Source organism: Hemitrygon akajei, chromosome 17, assembly GCF_048418815.1.
Source record: "Hemitrygon akajei chromosome 17, sHemAka1.3, whole genome shotgun sequence".
NCBI lineage: Eukaryota > Metazoa > Chordata > Chondrichthyes > Myliobatiformes > Dasyatidae > Hemitrygon > Hemitrygon akajei.
Window position 1 is genome coordinate 89,967,438 of NC_133140.1, and position 23,082 is coordinate 89,990,519.

The following is a 23,082-nucleotide window of genomic DNA, read 5'->3' on the forward strand; positions in this document are numbered from 1 at the left end:
CAATTAGCAAAAGTTTCACGCACATCATTAAAAAGGTATAAAAAAAGACAAACTACCATTTAACTGAGTAACAAATTATCTGTTTAAATGAAATAAAGAACAAATTAGAACACTACCTCTGCTCTGTAAGTAAAACTGTGTTTTACTTCTTAATACTTATCTACAGAGGAATTCTTCCATGTTGAGTTAACAGTAAGTGAACAAAATCAGCGCAAACACCTAGTGCAGATAATGGACTGACTTCATACAATGTTTTCAACAATTGCATCCTCCAAATCTTCACTTTCATTGTAACATTCAATATGACTGTTGACACCTTCAAATTCTTCGTAGTTCCTTACTTGAAGTAGTGAAATTGTTACATTTTCACACCCAGCTGTTTCTGGCACCTCCAAGTTTCAAAGCTTGAAACCACAATGAGCAAAACAGTTCTGAGTTGTCTTATTCCTTATCTCTTGGCAACTATTAGTGGCAAAAATGACTTTTTTTTTGAAAATAACATGCAACTGATGCTCCTGTCTTCTCCCCATTTCCCTCCAGGCCCTGACCAATCAGGAATCTATCCACCTCTGCCTTAAATTACCCCAATGACAGCCTCCACAGTCACCTGTAGCAATGAATTCCACAGATACACCATTCTCTGGCTAAAGAAATTCTCCACATCTTTATTCTAAAAGGATGCCCCTCTATTCTGAGGCCTTGTTGTCTTAGACTCTCTCACATTAGGAAATATACTCTCCACATCCGCTCTATTGATGCCTTTCAACATTTGATAGGTTTCAATGAGGTCACTCCTTGTTCTGCTGAATTCCAGTGAGTACAGGCCCAAAGCCATCAAATGCTCCTCATATGATAAGCCTTTCAATCTTGAAATTATTTTTGTGAAACTCCTTTGAACACTCTCTAATGTCAGCACATCCTTTCTTAGATTAGGGGCCCAAAAATGCTTACAATACTCCAAGTGAGGCATCACCAGTACTTTATAAAGTCTCAACATTACATCCTTTCCTCTCCATTTGGAAAATAGTCTATGCTTTTATTTCATTTTCCAGCGGTCCAAAATTTACTCTCGCCTCTCTTTTGCACTTCATATATAAAAAGAAACTTCTGCAATCCTCCTTAATATTATTGGCTAGCTTACCTTTGTATTAAATCTTTTCCTTCTTTATGATTATTTTTAGTGCTTTCTGTTAGGTTTTAAGAACTTCCCAATCCTCTTACTTCCCACTAATTTTTGCTCTATTATATGCACTCTCTTTGGCTTTCATTTCTCTTGTCAGCCACAGTTGTGTCATCCTGTCATTAGAATACTTCTTCCTCTTTGGGATGCATGTATACTGCACCTTCCAAATTGCTCCCAGACATTCCAGCCATTGCTGCTCTGCCATCATCCCTGACGGTGTTCTTTTCCAGTCAATTGTGGCCAGCTCCTCTCTCATGCCTCTGTAATTCTCTTTACTCCACTGTAATACTAATATATTTAACTTTAGCTTCTCCTTTTCAAATTGCAGGGTAAATTCTATCATATTCTGATAATTTCTCCTAAGGGTTCCTTTACCTTAAGCTCTCTAATCAATTCCGGTTCATTGCACAACACCCAGTCTTGAATAGTTGATCCCCTACAATACACACAAAACAATGGAAGAACTCAGCAGGCCAAGCAGCATCAATAGAAAAGACTAAACAATCGACACTTCAAGCAGAGACCCTTCATCAGGACTGGGGAAAAAGATAACTTGAAGCAAAAAGGTGGGGGGAATGGATGAAGAAGTACAAGGTGGTAGATAATAGATGAAACTGGGAGGGGTAAAGTAAAGAGCTGGGGAGTTGAGAGGTGAAAGAGATAAAGGGTTGAAGAAGGTGGAATCTGATAGGAGAGGGTAGAAGACCATGGAAGAAAGGAAAGGGGAAGGAGCACCAGAGGGAGGCAATGGGCAAGTAAGGAGATGAGATGAGTGAGGGAAACAGCAATGAGAATGGTGAAGGGGGGATGGGGCAAGTACTAGAAGTTTGAGAAATCAATATTCATTGTATCAGGTTGGAGGCTACCCAGATGGAATACAAGGTGGTGTTCCTCCAACCTGAGTGTGGCCTCATCATGACAGTGGAGGAGGCCATGAACTGATATATCAGAATGGGAATAGGAAGTGGAATTAAAACAATTGGCCACTAGGACATTCCAATTTTTCTGGCAGATGGAGTGTAGGTGTTCAGCGAAGCAGTCTCTCAATCTACATCAGGTCTCACCAATATACAGGAGGCCTCACTGGGAGCACCAGATACAGTAGATGACAGCAACAGACTCACAGATGAAGTGTCACCTCACATGGAAGGGCTGCTTGGGACTCTGAGTGGTAGTGAATGAGGAGGTGTAGGGTCAGGTATGGCACTTGTTCTGCTTGCAAGGATAAGCACCAGGAGGGATATCAGTAGGGAAGGATGAATGGACAAGGGAGAGATCCCTACAGAAAGCAGAATGTGAGGGCCCCAGAGGGAAAGATGTGCTTCTCCCTGTCCTCTAGAAAAAGCAGGATCTCCTGGTGGCCACCCACTTCAATTCTACTTCCCTTTGGCATTCTGACATGTCAATTCATGGCCTCCTCTACTGCCGTGATGAGGCCACACTTAGGTTGGAGGAGCAACACCTCATATTCCTTCTGCGTAGCCTCCAATCTAACCCCCCACCTTGCACCATTTGTATTTCCTTCTCTCAACCTTTCCCTTACCTGCCCATCACCTCCCTCTGGTGCATCTTCCCCTTCTTTTTCTTCCATGGTCTTCTACCCTTTCCTATCTGATTCCCCCCTTCTCCAGCCCTTTATCTTTCACCAGCTTCCCAGCTCTTTAATTCAGCCCTCTTCCAGTTTCAGCTATCACTACCACCTTCTTGCGCTAACTTCTCATATTATTTTCCAGTCCTGATGAAGGGTCTCAGCCTGAAATGTTGTCTGTTTACTCTTTTCCATAGATGCTGCCTGGACTGCTGAGTTCCTCCAGCATTTTGTGTGTGTTGCTTGGATTTCCAGCATCTGCAGATCTTCTCTTGTTTTAGCTGATCCCCTAGGGGGCTCTATCATGAGCTGCTCTAAAATAATCTCATAGGCATTCCATAAATTCCCCTTTTTGGGATCCAGCACCAACCTGATTTTCCCAATCTACTTGCACATTGAAATGCCCCATAACTATTGTAATATTGTGCTTTTCATGTGCATTTTCTATCCCCTATTGTAATTTGTAGACCACATCTTTACTATTGTTTGGGGGTCTGTATATACCTCCCGTTATGGTTGTTTTACCCTTGCAGTTTTTTAGCTCTACCCACAACAATTCAAAACCTATCTCACCTCTTTCTAATTATTTGATTTCATTTTTTACCAACAGAGCAAGCCACCCTCTCTGCCTACCTGCCTGTCCTACCAATTCAAGGTGTAAAATTGGTCGTTAAGCTTCCAGCTATAACCTTCTTTCAGCCACAATTCAGTGATACCCACAATGCATATGTGCCAGTCAGTAACTGCTACAAGTTCAACTACCTACTCCATATACTGCACACATTCAAATATAACAGCTTCATTCTTATATTCACTCTTTTTGATTTTGTCCGCCTTTTACATTGCAACTCATCTTGGCTGACTACAATTTTTCCCTATCATCAGCTTCTCCTAGTTAGGAGTCTCACTACACACTGCCTCTGTTTGTAAACCAACTACCTTATCTTCAGCACTGGTTTCCATCCCTCTGCATAATTAGCTTAAACTCTCCTGAATAGCTTTAGCAAACCTGTCCACAAGGATATTGGTCCCTCTGGAGTTCAGGTGTAAGGTTGTACCATCCCCAGAAGAGATCCTAATGATCCATACAACTGAAGCTCTGCCCCCTGCATCAGTTCCTCAGCCAAGCATTCATCTGCCTATCATCCTAGTCTTACCCTCACTGGTGCATGGCATGAACAGCAATCCAGAGATAATTACCCTGGAGCTCCTGTTTTTCAGTTTTCTACCTAGCTCCCTAAAATCTCTCTTAAGGACCTTCTCATCTTTCCTAGTTGTGTCATTGGTGCCAATATGTACCAAGACTTCTGGCTGTTCACCTTCCCCCTTTAAAATGCTATGGACCCAATCTGAGAAATTCCTGATCTTGGGACCAGGGAGGTAACATACCATCTGGGCATCTCTAATGCACCACAGAATCTCGTCTGTGTTCTTCTGACTATGGAATTTCCTACCAACACTGCAGTCCTCTTCATCTCTATTCTGAACCACAGAACCAGACTCACTCCAACTCCCCAGTAGGTTGTCTCCCTCAACAGTATACAAAGTAGTATACATATGATTGAGTTTCTGCTTTTCTGTTTGACCCCTCTCACCCACTCAAGGTTAGGTCCTCTGCTCCCAAACTTACATTATCCAGGTGCTTCCATTCCTCCGCCCATTCCCCGTCCGTTAAACGATGATCAATTACTTCTTCCTGCTGAGTCCCATGGACTCCTGGAGCTGGAATCATAAAAGTCAACTCAAGGTTGGAAAGTGTCACTTGTTCAATCACAGGCTGAGACTGCACATTGTATCTCTGCATAGGAAACCACATTTGGCAGGACCCTGGACAGAAACTCTATCCCTAATGATATCCTGTATGGTATCTATGGACAGTATTAATATCAGGCACGAACTGGTTGTTCATCGACAAATAGGTAATGGAGGAAGAGAAATTACTGGTGCATTAGTATCAGAGTAGGTAGTTATTGATCATAGGTGAGAAGTAATTATTAACTGAGGGTCTGGTACTAGTGTGAGCGGGTGTTTATCAGCAGTGAGTCAGATAGGATGGGAGTGTTATATCAGATTATACTCTGACCAGCAGGCCGGTGTCGATCCCTGAGCTCCTTGTGCTCTGGCTGTCGGTAAGAGTCTCTGTAGTGGTGGGATACAGCCATGTCCTCCAACCGGTAGTGCTGCAGTTGAGGTTGTGCCAGTTGTGACAGTCCATTAGACTGGTGTCCACGCCTGTTTTTGGGACTGAAACACTGCACAGGACTGTGCACGCACAGCCGTTTACTGAAGTGGTCTGCGTGTGATGGGTCATGGTCTAACCCATTCTCTTTGGTCCTGCAAAACAAACCAAGACAAAACATCATTGTCAGCTGAATGAGTTTCCATTTTTAGTATTCAGAATATGCTCACTTTTTGTGAAAGCCCAATTTGTTGTGATAACGTGGACACTGTTACCCAGTGCATAGTGGAATACACCTCTGGCAGGTTTGTTCACACACTTAATCTGTCCAGCTGTCTCTGTAACCCCACTTGTAGAGTCACAGAGTAGAAATAGGTCCTTCAGCCCACAGTGTCCCTTCCTACCACAATACCTATCTGTACCAATTCATTCCATCTCCCTTATTCAAACACCTGTCCAGGTATTTCTTAAACACTGCTGCTGTTCCTGCCTCCACTACCTTGTCTGGCAGCTCATTCCACATAATAACTAATCTATGTGGAAACTTGGGAGTCCTCGTGCAGGATTCCCTAAAGGTTAGCTTGCAGGTTGAGCCAGTGGTGAGGAAGGCAAAAGCAATGTTAGCATTCATTTCAAGAGGAGTACAATAGAACAGCAGGAATGCAACACTCAGGCTCTGTAAGGCATTGGTCAGACCACACATGGGAGTAGCGTGAGCAGTTTTGTGCCCCTTATCTAAGAAAAGATTAACAAGCCTGGAGGAGGTTCATGAGAACGATTCCTGGAATGTATGGGTTAACGTATAGGAGCATTTGATGGATCTGAGCTTGCATTCACTTGGGTTTAGAAGAATGAGGAGTATCTCATGAAAAACTAACAAATGTTGAAAGGCCTGCATAGAATGAACACGGAGAAAATGTTTCCTACAATGGATGAGTCCAGGACCAGAGGGCACAGCCTCAGAACTGAGGGACGCCCCTTTAGAACAGAGATGAGGAGGAACTTATTTAGCCAGAGGGCAGTGAATCTGAGAAATTTATTTGCACTGATGACTATGGAGGCCAAGTCATTGAGTATATTAAAAGTGGAGGTTCAAAGGTTCTTGAGTAATCATGGCATCAAAGGTTTATGGGGAGAAGGCAGGAGAATGGTTGCGTTCCACCAGCATTTTGTGTGTGAAGATTGAAAAAAAGTTCAGCCCAAATGCACATCAGAAACACAGAAAATCGGGGCAGCATTCTCCATCTCCATCTCAGAGCGATCTCACCAGCGATAGAAGGCAGTCTCCCCTTTCATATCAGAGCGATCTCACCAGTGATAGAAGGCAATCTCCCCTCTCTATACCAGAGCGATCTCACCAGTGATAGAAGGCAATCTCCCCTCTCTATACCAGAGCGATCTCACCAGTGATTAAAGGCAGTCTCCCCTCTGCATACCAGAGTGATCTCACCAGTGATAGAAGGCAGTCTCACCTTTCATATCAGAGCGATCTCACCAGTGATAGAAGGCAGTCTCCCCTCTCCATACCAGAGCGATCTCACCAGCGATAGAAGGCAATCTCACCTCTCTATACCAGAGTGATCTCACCAGTGATAGAAGGCAGTCTCCCCTCTCCATACCAGAGCGATCTCACCAGCGATAGAAGGCAATCTCACCTCTCCATACCAGAGCGATCTCACCAGTGATAGAAGGCAGACTCCCCTTTCATACCAGAGCGATCTCACCAGTGATAGAAGGCAGACTCCCCTTTCATATCAGAGTGATCTCACCAGTGATAGAAGGCAATCTCCCCTCTCCATATCAGAGTGATCTCACCAGTGATTAAAGGCAGTCTCCCCTCTCCATACCAGAGCGATCTCACCAGTGATTAAAGGCAGTCTCACCTCTCTATACCAGAGCGATCTCACCAGTGATAGAAGGCAGACTCCCCTTTCATATCAGAGTGATCTCACCAGTGATAAAAGGCAATCTCCCCTCTCCATACCAGAGTGATCTCACCAGTGATTAAAGGCAGTCTCCCCTCTCCATATCAGAGTGATCTCACCAGTGATTAAAGGCAGTCTCCCCTCTCCATACCAGAACGATCTCACCAGTGATAAAAGGCAATCTCCCCTCTCCATATCAGAGTGATCTCACCAGTGATTAAAGGCAGTCTCCCCTCTCCATACCAGAACGATCACCAGTGATAAAAGGCAGTCTCCCCTCTCCATACCAGAGCGATCTCACCAGTGATAAAAGGCAGTCTCCCCACTCCATATCAGGGTAATTTCACCAGTGATAAAAGGCAATCTCCCCTCTCCATATCAGAGTGATCTCACCAGTGATTAAAGGCAGTCTCCCCTTTCATATCAGAGTGATCTCACCAGTGATTAAAGGCAGTCTCCCCTCTCCATACCAGAGCGATCTCACCAGTGATAAAAGGCAGTCTCCGCTCTCCATATCAGAGTGATCTCACCAGTGATTAAAGGCAGTCTCCCCTCTCCATACCAGAGCGATCTCACCAGTGATTAAAGGCAGTCTCACCTCTCTATACCAGAGCGATCTCACCAGTGATAGAAGGCAGACTCCCCTTTCATATCAGAGTGATCTCACCAGTGATAAAAGGCAATCTCCCCTCTCCATACCAGAGCGATCTCACCAGTGATAAAAGGCAATCTCCCCTCTCCATATCAGAGTGATCTCACCAGTGATTAAAGGCAGTCTCCCCTCTCCATACCAGAACGATCTCACCAGTGATAAAAGGCAATCTCCCCTCTCCATATCAGAGTGATCTCACCAGTGATTAAAGGCAGTCTCCCCTCTCCATACCAGAACGATCACCAGTGATAAAAGGCAGTCTCCCCTCTCCATACCAGAGCGATCTCACCAGTGATAAAAGGCAGTCTCCCCACTCCATATCAGGGTAATTTCACCAGTGATAAAAGGCAATCTCCCCTCTCCATATCAGAGTGATCTCACCAGTGATTAAAGGCAGTCTCCCCTTTCATATCAGAGTGATCTCACCAGTGATTAAAGGCAGTCTCCCCTCTCCATACCAGAGCGATCTCACCAGTGATAAAAGGCAGTCTCCGCTCTCCATATCAGAGTGATCTCACCAGTGATTAAAGGCAGTCTCCCCTCTCCATACCAGAACGATCTCACCAGTGATAAAAGGCAGTCTCCCCACTCCATATCAGGGTAATTTCACCAGTGATAAAAGGCAGTCTCCCCTCTCCATATCAGAGTGATCTCACCAGTGATTAAAGGCAGTCTCCCCTCTCCATATCAGAGTGATCTCACCAGTGATAGAAGGCAGACTCCCCTCTCCATATCAGAGTGATCTCACCAGTGATTAAAGGCAGTCTCCCCTCTCCATATCAGAGTGATCTCACCAGTGATAGAAGGCAGTCTCCCCTTTCATACCAGAGTGATCCCACCAGTGATAAAAGGCAGTCTCCCCTCTCCATACCAGAACGATCTCACCAGTGATAAAAGGCAGTCTCCCCTCTCCATATCAGAGCGATCTCACCAGTGATTAAAGGCAGTCTCCCCTTTCATATCAGAGTGATCTCACCAGTGATAGAAGGCAGTCTCCCCTTTCATACCAGAGTGATCTCACCAGTGATAAAAGGCAGTCTCCCCTTTCATATCAGAGTGATCTCACCAGTGATTAAAGGCAGTCTCCCCTTTCATATCAGAGTGATCTCACCAGTGATTAAAGGCAGTCTCCCCTCTCTATACCAGAGTGATCTCACCAGTGATAGAAGGCAGTCTCCCCTTTCATATCAGAGTGATCTCACCAGTGATAAAAGGCAGTCTCCCCTCTCCATACCAGAGTGATCTCACCAGTGATAGAAGGCAGTCTCCCCACTCCATACCAGAGTGATCTCACCAGTGATAAAAGGCAGTCTCCCCTCTCCATACCAGAGTGATCTCACCAGTGATTAAAGGCAGTCTCCCCTCTCCATATCAGGGTAATTTCACCAGTGATTAAAGGCAGTCTCCCCTTTCATATCAGAGTGATCTCACCAGTGATTAAAGGCAGTCTCCCCTCTCCATACCAGAGTGATCTCACCAGTGATAAAAGGCAATCTCCCCTCTCCATATCAGAGTGATCTCACCAGTGATAGAAGGCAGTCTCCCCTCTCTATACCAGAGTGATCTCACCAGTGATAGAAGGCAGTCTCCCCTCTCCATACCAGAGTGATCTCACCAGTGATAAAAGGCAGTCTCCCCTCTCCATATCAGAGTGATCTCACCAGTGATAGAAGGCAGTCTCCCCTCTCTATACCAGAGTGATCTCACCAGTGATAGAAGGCAGTCTCCCCTCTCTATACCAGAGCGATCTCACCAGTGATTAAAGGCAGTCTCCCCTCTCTATACCAGAGTGATCTCACCAGTGATAAAAGGCAGTCTCCCCACTCCATATCAGAGTGATCTCACCAGTGATTAAAGGCAGTCTCCCCTCTCCATACCAGAGTGATCTCACCAGTGATAGAAGGCAATCTCCCCTCTCTATACCAGAGCGATCTCACCAGTGATTAAAGGCAGTCTCCCCTTTCATATCAGAGTGATCTCACCAGTGATAAAAGGCCATCTCCCCTCTCTATACCAGAGCGATCTCACCAGTGATAGAAGGCAATCTCCCCTCTCTATACCAGAGCGATCTCACCAGTGATTAAAGGCAGTCTCCCCTTTCATATCAGAGTGATCTCACCAGTGATAGAAGGCAGTCTCCCCTCTCTATACCAGAGCGATCTCACCAGTGATAGAAGGCAGTCTCCCCTCTCCATACCAGAGCGATCTCACCAGTGATTAAAGGCAGTCTCCCCTCTCCATACCAGAGTGATCTCACCAGTGATAGAAGGCCATCTCCCCTCTCTATACCAGAGCGATCTCACCAGTGATAGAAGGCAATCTCCCCTCTCTATACCAGAGCGATCTCACCAGTGATAGAAGGCAGTCTCCCCTCTCCATACCAGAGCGATCTCACCAGTGATTAAAGGCAGTCTCCCCTCTCCATACCAGAGCGATCTCACCAGTGATTAAAGGCAGTCTCCCCTCTCCATACCAGAGTGATCTCACCAGTGATTAAAGGCAGTCTCCCCTCTCCATACCAGAGTGATCTCACCAGTGATAGAAGGCAGTCTCACCTTTCATATCAGAGTGATCCCACCAGTGATAAAAGGCAGTCTCACCTTTCATATCAGAGTGATCTCACCAGTGATAGAAGGCAGTCTCACCTTTCATATCAGAGTGATCTCACCAGTGATAGAAGGCAGTCTCACCTTTCATATCAGAGTGATCTCACCAGTGATAAAAGGCAGTCTCACCTTTCATATCAGAGTGATCTCACCAGTGATAGAAGGCAGTCTCACCTTTCATATCAGAGTGATCTCACCAGTGATTAAAGGCAGTCTCCCCTTTCATATCAGAGCGATCTCACCAGTGATAGAAGGCAGTCTCCCCTCTCCATACCAGAGCGATCTCACCAGTGATTAAAGGCAGTCTCCCCTTTCATATCAGAGTGATCTCACCAGTGATAAAAGGCAGTCTCCCCACTCCATATCAGAGTGATCTCACCAGTGATAGAAGGCAGTCTCCCCACTCCATACCAGAGCGATCTCACCAGTGATTAAAGTCAGTCTCCCCTTTCATATCAGAGTGATCTCACCAGTGATAAAAGGCAGTCTCCCCACTCCATATCAGAGTGATCTCACCAGTGATAGAAGGCAGTCTCACCTTTCATATCAGAGTGATCTCACCAGTGATAAAAGGCAGTCTCCCCACTCCATATCAGAGTGATCTCACCAGTGATAGAAGGCAGTCTCACCTTTCATATCAGAGTGATCTCACCAGTGATAAAAGGCAGTCTCCCCACTCCATACCAGAGCGATCTCACCAGTGATTAAAGGCAGTCTCCCCTCTCCATATCAGAGCGATCTCACCAGTGATAGAAGGCAGTCTCCCCTTTCATATCAGAGTGATCTCACCAGTGATAAAAGGCAGTCTCCCCTCTCCATACCAGATCGATCTCACCAGTGATAAAAAGGTAGACCCCCCTTTCTGTGCTGAGCAATCTAACCAGCGATAAAAGAATAGTCTCACCTGTCCTTGCAGAGCAATCTAATAGAAAAATAACATAGAAACATAGAAATCTACAGCACATTACAAGCCCTTAAGCCCACAAAGTTGTGCTGATCTACTCTAGAAACTGCCTAGAATTTCCCTACTGCATAGTACCTATCTGAGTCTCTTAAAAGACCATATTGTATCCGACTCTACCACCTACACTGGCAATGCAAACCCACCACTCTCTGTGTGAAAAACGTACCTCTGACATCCCCCTTGTACCCACTTCCAAACACCTTAAAACTATGCCCCCTTGTATTAGCCATTTCAGCCCTGGGAAAAAGCCTCTGGCTATCCACATAAACAATGCCTCTCATCATCTTATACACCTCTTTCAGGTCACTTCTCATCCTCCATCGCTCCAAGGAGCAAAGGCCAAGTTCACTCAACCTATTCTCATAAGGTACACTCTCCAATCCAAGCAACATCCTTGTAAATCTCCTCTGCACTCTCTCTATACCATCCACATCCTTCCTGTAATGAGGTGACCAGAACTGAGCACAGTACTCCAAGTGGGGTCTCACTAAGGTCACCAGGCAGCTGGCGTTTCAACTTCCCTTGTTGCTTTAATCAGCATCACAGAATCAAAGATTGGCTCGCACCCTTCTCACCACGAGATTCCTGCACGCTGCCTCTGCCTCCCAGAATTCCCTCAGAGACTGCAGAACACTAAAACACCTGAATGATCTTCAAACTGCAAATCACGGTTCCAGAATTACATTCAAGAAGAAGAACAAATGTAAAAGGCATAAACAAAGTGAAATATATGGTTCGGGATCTATCCAGAAGATGTCGACCAAAGGAGCGTTGTACGCAGAAGCCATCTTGACTTCAATATAACCATCATAAACACAAGAGATTCTGCAGGTGCTGGAAATCCAGAGCAATACGCATAAAATGCTGGAGGAACCCAGCAGGTCAGGCAGTGTCTATGGACAGTCGACAGTTCAGCTGAGACCCTTCTTCAGGACTGGAAACAAAGGGGGAAGATGCCAGAATAAGGCAGGGGGAGTGGAAGTACTACAAGCTAGAAGTTGATAGGTGAAGCCAGGTGGGTGGGGGAAAGGGGAGAAATAAGAAGCTGATAAGTGGAAAAGGTAAAGGGGGTGAAGATACACAGGTGAGAAGAGGTAAAAGGCCATAGTGGGTAAATGAAGAACAGGGATGGGGAATGGGAGAAAATGACCGGAAGGTGGGGAAATCTAAGGCTATTCTATATAATCCCAGCGTGACAGTACAAGCTCATTCCCAACTGCTCCAGGAAGAGGAGATGCTTCCTTGGACCTGGGAGTGGGATGGGAGGAAGCTGTCCTGAGAGGAGATGGCCTGTGAGGCAGGGCTTGGGAGAGGATTTGACTGCAATGTTTTATATAAATTGATGGAGATTGAGCAACTTGCACCTCTGTAGGACTCATGCCTCGAGGTAACAAAATCATAGATCAAAGTCTCAACAGGCATAAAGCATCTACATAATACTGAGCAACTTTCACAATCAGAATCAAATATCGATTTGATTGGGAGAAGTGTGCAGACACAAAGCCACTGAGAAAGTTCTGGGATAACGGGAAGACACTGTCTAGTGGAGTAGCGCGAGTCAGAGTAGGGTCTTGGTGAGGACGGGACTCAGAGAGGCAAGGAAGCAAGTGACTTTCATATCTCTTTTTTCCTCTATTTAAGAATAGTGGGTATGACTGCAAGGCCAGTTTTCTGCTCTGAGTGCCAGATGTGGGATATCCAGGAGACTTCTAGCCTCCCTGATGGTCACATCTGCACCAGGTGCATCGAGCTGCAGCTCCTTAGGGACTATGTTAAGAAACTGGAGTTGCAGCTCGATGACCTTCAGCTTGTTGGGAAAGTGAAGCAGTGATAGACATGAGCTACAGGGAGGGAGTCACACCAGGGCCATAGGAGACAGATAAATGGGTGACTGTCAGGGGTGGGAAGGGAGAGCATCAGGTAGTGGAGAGACCCCTGTGGCCATCGCCCTTATCAATGAGTACTCCATTTTCACTTCTGTTGGGGGAATGGCCTGGCTGGGGGAAGCAACAGTGGCCATGCCTCTGGCACAGAGTCTGGCCCTGTGGCTCAGAAGGGTAGGGAAAGGAAGAGGATGGCAGCAGTGACAGGGGCTCTATGATTACAGGGGAAGGGGGGCAGAAAGGTGATTCTGTGGGCATGTAAAAGAAATATGTGTGGTAGTTTGCCTTCCAGGTGCCAGGGTTTGTGATGTTTCTGAACATAGAAACATAGAAAACCTACAGCACAATACAGGCCCTTCGGCCCAAGATGCTGTGCCAAACATGTCCCTACCTTAGAAATTACTAAGGTTACCTATAGCCCTCTATTTTTCTAAGCTCCATGTACTTACCCAAAAGTCTCATAAAAGACCCTACCATATCTGCCTCCACCACCGTTGCCAGCAGCCCATTCCACAAACTCACTACTCTCTGCATAAAAAACCTACCACTGACATCTCCTCTGTATCTAGTCCCCAGGACCTTAAACCTGTGTCCTAATGTGGCAACCACTTCAGCCCTGGGAAAAAGCCTCTTACTATCTACACGATCAATGCCTCTCATCATCTTATACACCTCTATCAGGTCACCTCTCATCCTCCGTTGCTCCAAGGAGAAAAGGCTGAGTTCACTCAACCTATTCTCATAAGGCATGCTCCCCAATCCAGGTAACATCCTTGTAAATCTCCTCTGCACCCTTTCTATGGCTTCCACATCCTTCCTGTAGTGAGGTGACCAGAACTGAGCACAGTTCTCCAAGTGGGGTCTACCAGGGTCCTATATAGCTGCAACATTACCTCTCGGCTCCTAAATTCAATTCCATGTTTGATGAAGGCCAACACTCTATACGCTTTCTTAACCACAAAGTCAACCTGCGCAGCTGCTTTGAGTGTCCTATGGACTTGGACCCCAAGATCCCTCTGGTCCTCCACACTGCCAAGAGTTTTACCATTAATACTATATTCTGCCATCACGCTTGACCTACCAAAATGAACCACTTCACACTTATCTGGGTTGAACTCCATCTGCCACTTCTCAGCCCGGTTTTGTATCTTATCAATGTCTCGCTGTAAACTCTGACAGCCCTCCACACTATCCACAACACCTCCAATCTTTGTGTCCTCAGCAAACTTACTAACTCATCCCTCCACTTCCTCATCCAGGTCATTTATAAAAATCACGAAGAGTAAGGGTCCCAGAACAGATCCCTGAGGCACTCCACTGGTCACCAATCACCATACAGAATATGACCTGTCTACAACTACTCTTTGCCTTCTGTGGGCAAGCCAGTTCATGATCCACAAAGCAATGTCCCCTTGGATCTCATGCCTCCTTATTTTCTCAATAAGCCTTGCATGATGTACCTTGTCAAATGCTTTGCTGAAATCCATATACACTACATCTACTGCTCTTCCTTCATCAATATGTTTAGTCACATCCTCAAAAAATTCAATCAGGCTCGTAAGGCACGACCTGCTCTTCACATACTTGGGAAATGCCTTGGGATTTTCCTTAATTCTGCCTGCCAAGGCCTTCTCATGGTCCCTTCTGGCTCTCCTAATTTTGTTCTTAAGCTCCTTCTTATTAGCCTTGTCATCTTCTAGATCTCTAACATTACCTAGCTCTCTGAACCTTTTGTAAGTTTTTCTTTTCTTCTTGACTAGATTTATTACAGCCTTTGTACACCACGATTCCTGGACCCTAACATTAACTTCCCTGTCTCATTGGAACGTACATATACAGAACTCTACACAAATATCCTCTGAATATTTGCGACATTTCTTGTGTACTTTTCCCTGAGAACATCTGTTTCCAAATTAAGCCTCCAATTTCCTGCCTGATAGCCTCATAATTCACCTTACTCCAAGTAAACGCTTTTCTAACTCATCTGTTCCTATCTCTCTCCAATGCTATTGTAAAGGAGACAGAATTATGATCACTATCTCCAAAATGCTCTCCCACTGAGAGATCTGACACCTGACCAGGTTAATTTCCCAATACCAGCCTTTCCTCTTGTAGGCTTATCTACATATTGTGTCAAGAAAACTCCCTGAACACACCTAACAAACTCCACCCCATCTAAACCCCTTGCTCTAGGGAGATGCCAATTGATATTTGGGAAATTAAAATTTTCTATCATGACCACTCTGTTATTATTACACCTTTCCAGGATCTGTTTCCGTATCTGCTCCTCGATATCCCTGTTACTATTGGGCAGCCTATAAAAAGCACCCAGTAAAGTCAGTGACCCCTTCCTGTTCCTAACCTCCACCCACAGAGACTCTGTAGACAATCCCTCCATGGCGTCCACCTTTTCTGCAGGCGTGACACTATCTCTGATCAACAGTGCCATGCCCCCACCTCTTTTGCCTCCCTCCCTGTCCTTTCTGAAACATCTAAAACCTGGCACTTGAAGTAACCATTCCTGTCCCTGAGCCATCCAAGTCTCTGTAATGGCCACCACATCATATCTCCAAGTACTGATCCACGCTCTAACCTCATCTGCTTTGTTCACAAAACTCTTTGCGTTAAAATAGATGCATCCCAAACCTTCGGTCTGAGCACGTCCCTTCTCTATCACCTCCCTATCCTCCCTCTCGCACTGTCACAAGCTTTCTCTATTTGTGAGCCAACCTCCTCTTCCCCAGTCTCTTCAGTTCGGTTCCCACCCTCCAACAATTCTAGTTTAAACTCTCCCTAGTAGCCTTAGCAAGTCACGTCAAAAAGTCAAGTCAAATCACTATTATTGTTATTTTGACCATAACTGCTATGTGCTAACTGCTATAGTAAAAATGAGACAGCGTTTTTCAGGGCCATGGTGTTACATGCCACAGTACAAAAACTAGACTAAACTACGTAAAAGACAACACAAAGAGAAAAAAAAACAACTACACTAGACTACAGACCTACCCCGGACTGCATAAAGTCAGGCATTACAATAAATAATAAACAGGTCAATAGGGCAGTAAGGTGTCAGTCCAGGCTCTGGGTATTGAGGAGTCTGATAGCTTAGGGGAAAAAACTGTTACATAGTCTGGTCGTGAGACCCTGAGTGCTTCGGTGCCTTTTCCCAGACGGCAGGAGGGAGAAGAGTTTGTATGAGGGGTGCATGGGGTCCTTCATAATGCTGTTTGCTTTGCGGATGCAGCGTGTAGATAGATAGATAGATAGATAGATAGATAGATACTTTATTCATCCCCATGGGGAAATTCAACTTTTTTTCCAATGTCCCATACACTTGTTGTAGCAAAACTAATTACATACAATACTTAACTCAGTAAAAAATATGACATGCATCTAAATCACTATCTCAAAAAGCATTAATAATAGCTTTTAAAAAGTTCTTAAGTCCTGGCGGTTGAATTGTAAAGCCTAATGGCATTGGGGAGTATTGACCTCTTCATCCTGTCTGAGGAGCATTGCATCGATAGTAACCTGTCGCTGAAACTGCTTCTCTGTCTCTGGATGGTGCTATGTAGAGGATGTTCAGAGTTTTCCATAATTGACCGTAGCCTACTCAGCGCCCTTCGCTCAGCTACCTAGTGTAAATGTCCGTGATGGCGGGAAGAGAGAGCCCGATGATCTTCTCAGCTGACTTCACTATCCGCTACAGGGTCTTGTGATCCGAGATGGTGCAGTTTCCAAACCAGACAGTGATGCAGCTGCTCAGGATGCTCTCAGTACAACCCCTATAGACTGTGATGAGGATAGGGGGTTGGGAGATGGACTTTCCTCAGCCTTCACAGAAAGTAGAGATGTTGCTGGGCTTTCCTTGCTATGGAGCTAGTGTTGAGGGACCAAGTCAGATTCTCTGCCAGGTGAAAACCAAGAAATTTGGTGCTCGTAACGATCTCTACTGAGGAGCCGTCGATGTTCAGTGGGGAGTTGTCGCTCCGTGCCCTCCTGAAGTCAACAACCATCTCTTTTGTTTTGTTCACATTCAGAAACAGGTTGTTGGCTCTGCACCAGTCCGTTAGCCACTGCACTTCCTCTCTGTAAACTGACCTGTCGTTCTTGCTGATGAGACCCACCACAGTCGTGTCATCGGCAAACTTGATGACGTGGTTCAAGCTGTGTGTTGTAGCACAGTCATGGGTCAGCAAAGTGAGCACACAGCCCTGGGGGGCCAAACCTGCCCACCAGGATATTGGTCCCCCTGGGATTCAAGTGCAATCCGTCCTTTTTGTACAGGTCACACCTGCCCCAAAAGAGGTCCCAATGATCCAGAAATCTGAATCCCTGCCCCCTGCTCCAATCCCTCAGCCACACATTTATCCTCCTCCTCATCCTATTCCTATTCTCACTGTCACGTGGAACAGGCAGTAATCCCGAGATTACTACCTTTGTGGTCCTGCTTCTAGGCTGCAGGAAGCAGGTCATTGGGTGACAGTCAAAGGGGGGTAAGTGAAGGTGAGTAGACAGGTAGTGCAGAGCACCCCTGTAGCCATTCCCCTGAATAATAAGTATACCGTCCTGAATACTGTTGACAGGGACGACCGACCAGGGGTGAGCCACGGTGGCAGGGCCTCCAGTGAGTCTGACCCTGTGGTGCAGAAGGGTGGGATGGAGAAGAGGAGAGTTGTCGTCATTGGGGACCCTATAGTCAGGGGAGCAGACAAGAGATTTTGTGGATGTGAGAAGGACACCTGCATGGTTTGTTGCTTCCTGGGTGCCAGGGTCTGGGATGTCTCTGACCAGGTGCACGACATCCTGGTTTGAGAGGGAAAGCAACCAGAAGTCGTGATACATGTTGGTACCAACAACATAGGCAGGAAGAGGGATGAGGTCCTGAAGTGTGAGTTTCGGGAACTAGGCAGAAGGGTAAAGAACAGGACCTCAAGGGTGGCGTTCTCAGGATTGCTGCCAGTGCTACGTGATAGTGATGGTAAGAATTGGAGGAGATGGCAGTTGAATGCGTGGCTGAGGAGTTGGTGCAGGGAACAGGGTTTTAGATTTTTGGATCATTGGGATCTCTTCTGGGGAAGGTGGTAGCTGTACAGATTGGATGGGTTGCACCTGAACTCGAAGGGGATCAATATCCTTGCAGGTAGGTTTGCTAGCATGGTTTGAGAGGGTTTAAACTAATTTGCAAGGGGGATGGGACCCAGAGCGATAGAGCAGTGGAAGAAGTGCATGGAGTAAAGCTAGGTGGTGTCTGAAAAGAGGATGGTGTCCTAGTTGCATGCCATCTTGGACAATGACTCCCATCCACTCCATAATGTACTGGTTAGGCACAGGAGTACATTCAGCCAGAGACTCATTCCACCGAGATGTAACACTGAGCGTCATAGGAAGTCATTCCTGCCTGTGGCCATCAAACTTTACAACTCCTCCCTCGGAGTGTCAGACACCCTGAGTCAATAGGCTGGTCCTGGACTTATTTCCACTTGGCATGATTAACTTATTATTATTTAATTATTTATGGTTTTATATTGCTATATTTCTTCACTATTCTGGGTTGGTGCGGCTGTAACGAAACCCAATTTCCCTCGGGATCAATAAAGTATGTCTGTCTGTAGATCTAACATATATATAGAGGCTTTGAGGAAAGAGAAGCAGAATAAAGGGTGTAAAGGTAGTAAGGTAGAAGGGCTAAAGTGTGTGTACTTCAATGCAAGAAGCATCAGGAACAAAGGTGATGAACTGAGAGCTTGGATACATACATGGAATTATGATGTAGTGGTCATTACGGAGACTTGGCTGGCAACAGGGCAGGAATGGATTCTCAATATTCCTGGATTTCAGTGTTTTAAAAGGGATGGGGTGGGGAAGGGGAGGAGGGGTGGCATTACTGGTCAGGGATACTATTACAGCTGCAGAAGGGGTGGGTAATGTAGCAGGATCCTCTTTTCAGTCAGTATGGATGGAAGTCAGGAACAGGAAGAGAGCAGTTACTCTACTACTCTACTCTGCTATATTCTATAGGCCCCCTGGTAGCAGCAGAGATACCGAGGAGCAGATTGGGAGGTAGATTTTGGAAAGGTGCAAAAATAACAGGGTTGTTATCATGGGTGACTTTAACTTCCCTAATATTGATTGGCACCTGATTAGTTCCAATGGTTTAGATGGGGCAGAGTTTGTTAAGTATGTCCAGGACGGATTCCTGTCACAGTATGTTGATAGGCCGACTAGGGGGAATGACATACTAGATCTAGTATTAGGCAACAAACTGGGTCAGATCACAGATCTCTCAGTGGGTGAGCATCTGGGGGACTCCCTGGCATTTAGCATTAAAATGGAAAAGGACAGGATCAGAGAGGACAGGAAAATTTTTAATTGGGGAAGGGCAAATTATGAGGCTATAAGGCTAGAACTTGCGGGTGTGAATTGGGATGATGTTTTGGCAGGGAAATGTACTATGGACATGTGGTCGATGTTTAAGGATCTCTTGCAGGGTGTTAGGGATAAATTTGTCCCGGTGAGGAAGATAAAGAATGGTAGGATGAAGGAACCATGGGTGACAAGTGAGGTGGAAAATCTAGTCAGGTGGAAGAAGGCAGCATACATGAGGTTTAGGAAGCAAGGATCAGATGGGTCTACTGAGGAATATAGGGTAGCCAGAAAGTAGCTTAAGAAAGGGCTGAGGAGAGCAAGAAGGGGGCATGAGAAGGCCTTGGCGAGTAGGGTAAAGGAAAACCCCAAGGCATTCTTCAATTATGTGAAGGACAAAAGGATGACAGGAGTGAAGGTAGGACCAATTAGAGATAAAAGTGGGAAGATGTGTCTGAAAGCTGTGAAAGTGAGCGAGGTCCTCAATGAATACTTCTCTTCGGTATTCACCAATGAGAGGGAACTTGATGACGGTGAGGACAATATGAGTGAGGTTGATGTTCTGGAACATGTTGATATTAAGGGAGAGGAGGTGTTGGAATTGTTAAAATACATTAGGACGGATAAGTCCCTGGGGCCTGATGGTATATTCCCCAGGCTGCTCCACGAGGCAAGGGAAGAGATTGCTGAGCCTCAGGCCAGGATCCTTATGTCCTTGTTGTCCATGGGAATGGTACCAGAGGATTTGAGGGAGGCAAATGTCATCCCCTTGTTCAAAAAAGGCAGTAAGGATAGTCTGGGAAATTATAGACCAGTGAGCCTTATGTCTGTGGTGGGAAAGCTGTTGGAAAAGATTCTTAGAGATAGGATCTATGGGCATTTAGAGAATCATGGTCTCATCAGGGACAGTCAGCATGGCTTTGTGAAGGGTAGATCATGTCTAACAAGCCTGATAGAGTTCTTCGAGGAGGTGACCAGGCATGTAGATGAGGGTAGTGCAGTGGATGTGATCTACATGGATTTTAGTAAGGCATTTGACAAGGTTCCACACGGTAGGCTTATTCAGAAAGTCGTAAGGCATGGAATCCAGGAAAGTTTGGCCAGGTGGATTCAGAATTGGCTTGCCTGTGGAAAGCAGAGGGTTGTGGTGGAGGGAGTACATTCGGATTGGAGGGTTGTGACTAGTGGTGTTCCACAAGGATCGGTTCTGGGACCTCTACTTTTCGTGATTTTTATTAACGACCTGGATGTGGGGGTAGAAGGGTGGGTTGGCAAGTTTGCAGACGACACAAAGGTTGGTGGTGTTGTAGATAGTGTAGAGGATTGTCAAAGATTGCAGAGAGACATTGATAGGATGCAGAAGTGGGCAGAGAAGTGGCAGATGGAGTTCAACCCGGAGAAGTGTGAGGTGGTACACTTTGGAAGGACAAACTCCAAGGCAGAGTACAAAGTAAATGGCAGGATACTTGGTAGTGTGGAGGAGCAGAGAGATCTGGGGGTACATGTCCACAGATCCCTGAAAGTTGCCTCACAGGTAGATAGGGTAGTTAAGCAAGCTTATGGGGTGATAGCTTTCATAAGTCGAGGAATAGAGTTTAAGAGTCGCGAGGTAATGACGCAGCTCTATAAAACTCTGGTTAAGCCACACTTGGAGTACTGTGTCCAGTTCTGGTCAACTCACTATAAGAAGGATGTGGAAGCATTGGAAAAGGTACAGAGGAGATTTACCAGGATGCTGCCTGGTTTTGAGAGTATGCATTATGATCAGAGATTAAGGGAGCTAGGGCTTTACTCTCTGGAGAGAAGGAGGATGAGAGGAGACATGATAGAGGTATACAAGATATTAAGAGGAATAGATAGAGTGGACAGCCAGCACCTCTTCCCCAGGGCACCACTGCTCAATACAAGAGGACGTGGCTTTAAGGTAAGGGGTGGGAAGTTCAAGGGGGATATTAGAGGAAGGTTGTTAACTCAGAGAGTGGTTGGTGCATGAAATGCACTGCCTGAATCAGTGGTGGAGGCAGATACACTAGTGAAATTTAAGAGACTACTAGACAGGTATATGGAGGAATTTAAGATGAGGGGTTATATGGGAAGCAGGGTTTAAGGGTCAGCACAACATTGTGGGCCAAAGGGCCTGTTCTGTACTGTACTATTCTATGTTCTATGTTCAACTTCCTTCCTAACACCCTGTAGTCTTTTTTCAGGACCTCTTCCCTTTTCCTACCTATGTCTTTGGTACCTATGTCTCTGGCACGTGTCCACAATATCCTGAAATGGGAGGGTGAGCAACCAGAGGCTGTGGTACATATTGGACATAGGTTGGAAAAGGGAGAAGGTCCTGGAAACAGAATACAGAGAGTTAGGATGGAAGCTGAGAAGCAGGACCTCAAGGGTGGTTATCATGGGATTGCTGCCTGGGCCGCACGAGTGAGTATAGGAATAGAATGAGGTGGCAGATAAATCCATGGCTGATGGATTGGAGCAGGGGGCAGGGATTCAGATTTCTAGATCATTGGGACCTCTTCTGGGACAGGTGTGACCTGTACAAAAAGGACAGGTTGCACTTGAATCCAAGGGGGACCAATACCCTAGCGGGGAGGTTTGCTAATACTACTGGGGAGGGTTTAAACTAGATTTACAGGGGATAGGAACTGAAGTGAAGAGGCAGTTGCTGAACAAGTAGAGACAGTTTATAGGGAGTTTGTGAGGAAGGATAGGCAGATAATAGATCAAAGATCCACTCAGCTAGATGATTTGAGATGTGTCTACTTTAATGTTAGGAGTAACATAAGCAAGCCGGATGAACTTAAGAGCATGGATCAATACATGGGACTATGACGTTGTGGCTATTACAGAGACTTGGATGGCTCAGGGACAGGAATGGTTACTTCAAGTGCTGGGTTTTAGATGTTTCAAAAAGGACAGGGAGGGAGGCAAAAGAGGTGGGGGTGTGGCATTGCTAATCAGGGATAGTATCACGGTTGCAGAAGAGGATGAAATCATGGAGGGATTATCTACTGAGTCAATGTGGGTGGAAGACAGAAGCAGGAAGGGGGCAATAACTCTACTAGGTGTTTTTTTTTAATCAACCTCCCAATAGTAACAGGAACACTGAGGAGCAGATAGGGAGGCAGACTCAGGAACAGTGGAATAACAATACGATTCTTGTGATGGTTGATTTTAACTTTCCTAATATTGACTGGCATCTCCTTACAGCAAGGGGTTTAGATGGAGTGGAGGTTGTTAGGTGTGTTCAGGAAGGTTTCCTGAACATACACAATATGTAGATAAACCAACTACAGGAGAGGCTGTACTTGATGTGGTATTGGGAAATTAACCTGCTCAGGTGTCAGATCTCTTGGTGGGAGAGCATTTTGGAGGTAGTGATCACAACTCTATCTCCTTTACCATAGCTAAGCTTCTTTGCATCATCAATAGGGACAGGAGAAGTACCAGAGGATTGGAGGGTTGCAAATGTTGTTCCCTTGTTCAAGAAAGGTAGTTGAGTTAACCCAGGAAAATATAGACCAGTGAGTCTTACTTTAGTGGTGGGCAATTTGTTGAAGAAAATCCTGAGAGGCAGGATTTATGAGCATTTGGAGAGCCATAATCTGATTAGGGATAGTCAGCATGGCTTTGTCAAGGGCAGGTCGTGCCTTATGAACCTCATTGAATTCTTTGAGGATGTGACAAAACACATTGATGAAGGTAGAGCCGTGGATGAAGTGTATAT

General features: G+C 45.7%; 1 protein-coding gene across 7 annotated transcripts in view; it reads right to left on the reverse strand.

The window, feature by feature from the left end:
- The window catches only part of cbfa2t3 (CBFA2/RUNX1 partner transcriptional co-repressor 3), a 220,928-nt gene that overhangs the window by 41,480 nt on the left and 156,366 nt on the right, over positions 1–23,082 (reverse strand). For all 7 annotated transcript variants that reach the window (XM_073070522.1, XM_073070525.1, XM_073070519.1 and 4 more), the window contains 2 exons: positions 4,855–5,105; positions 4,402–4,493 (listed from right to left, as the gene is read on the reverse strand). In XM_073070522.1, coding sequence (XP_072926623.1) covers positions 4,402–4,493; positions 4,855–5,105 — 343 coding nt within the window. The remainder of the gene's footprint in view (positions 1–4,401; positions 4,494–4,854; positions 5,106–23,082) is intronic.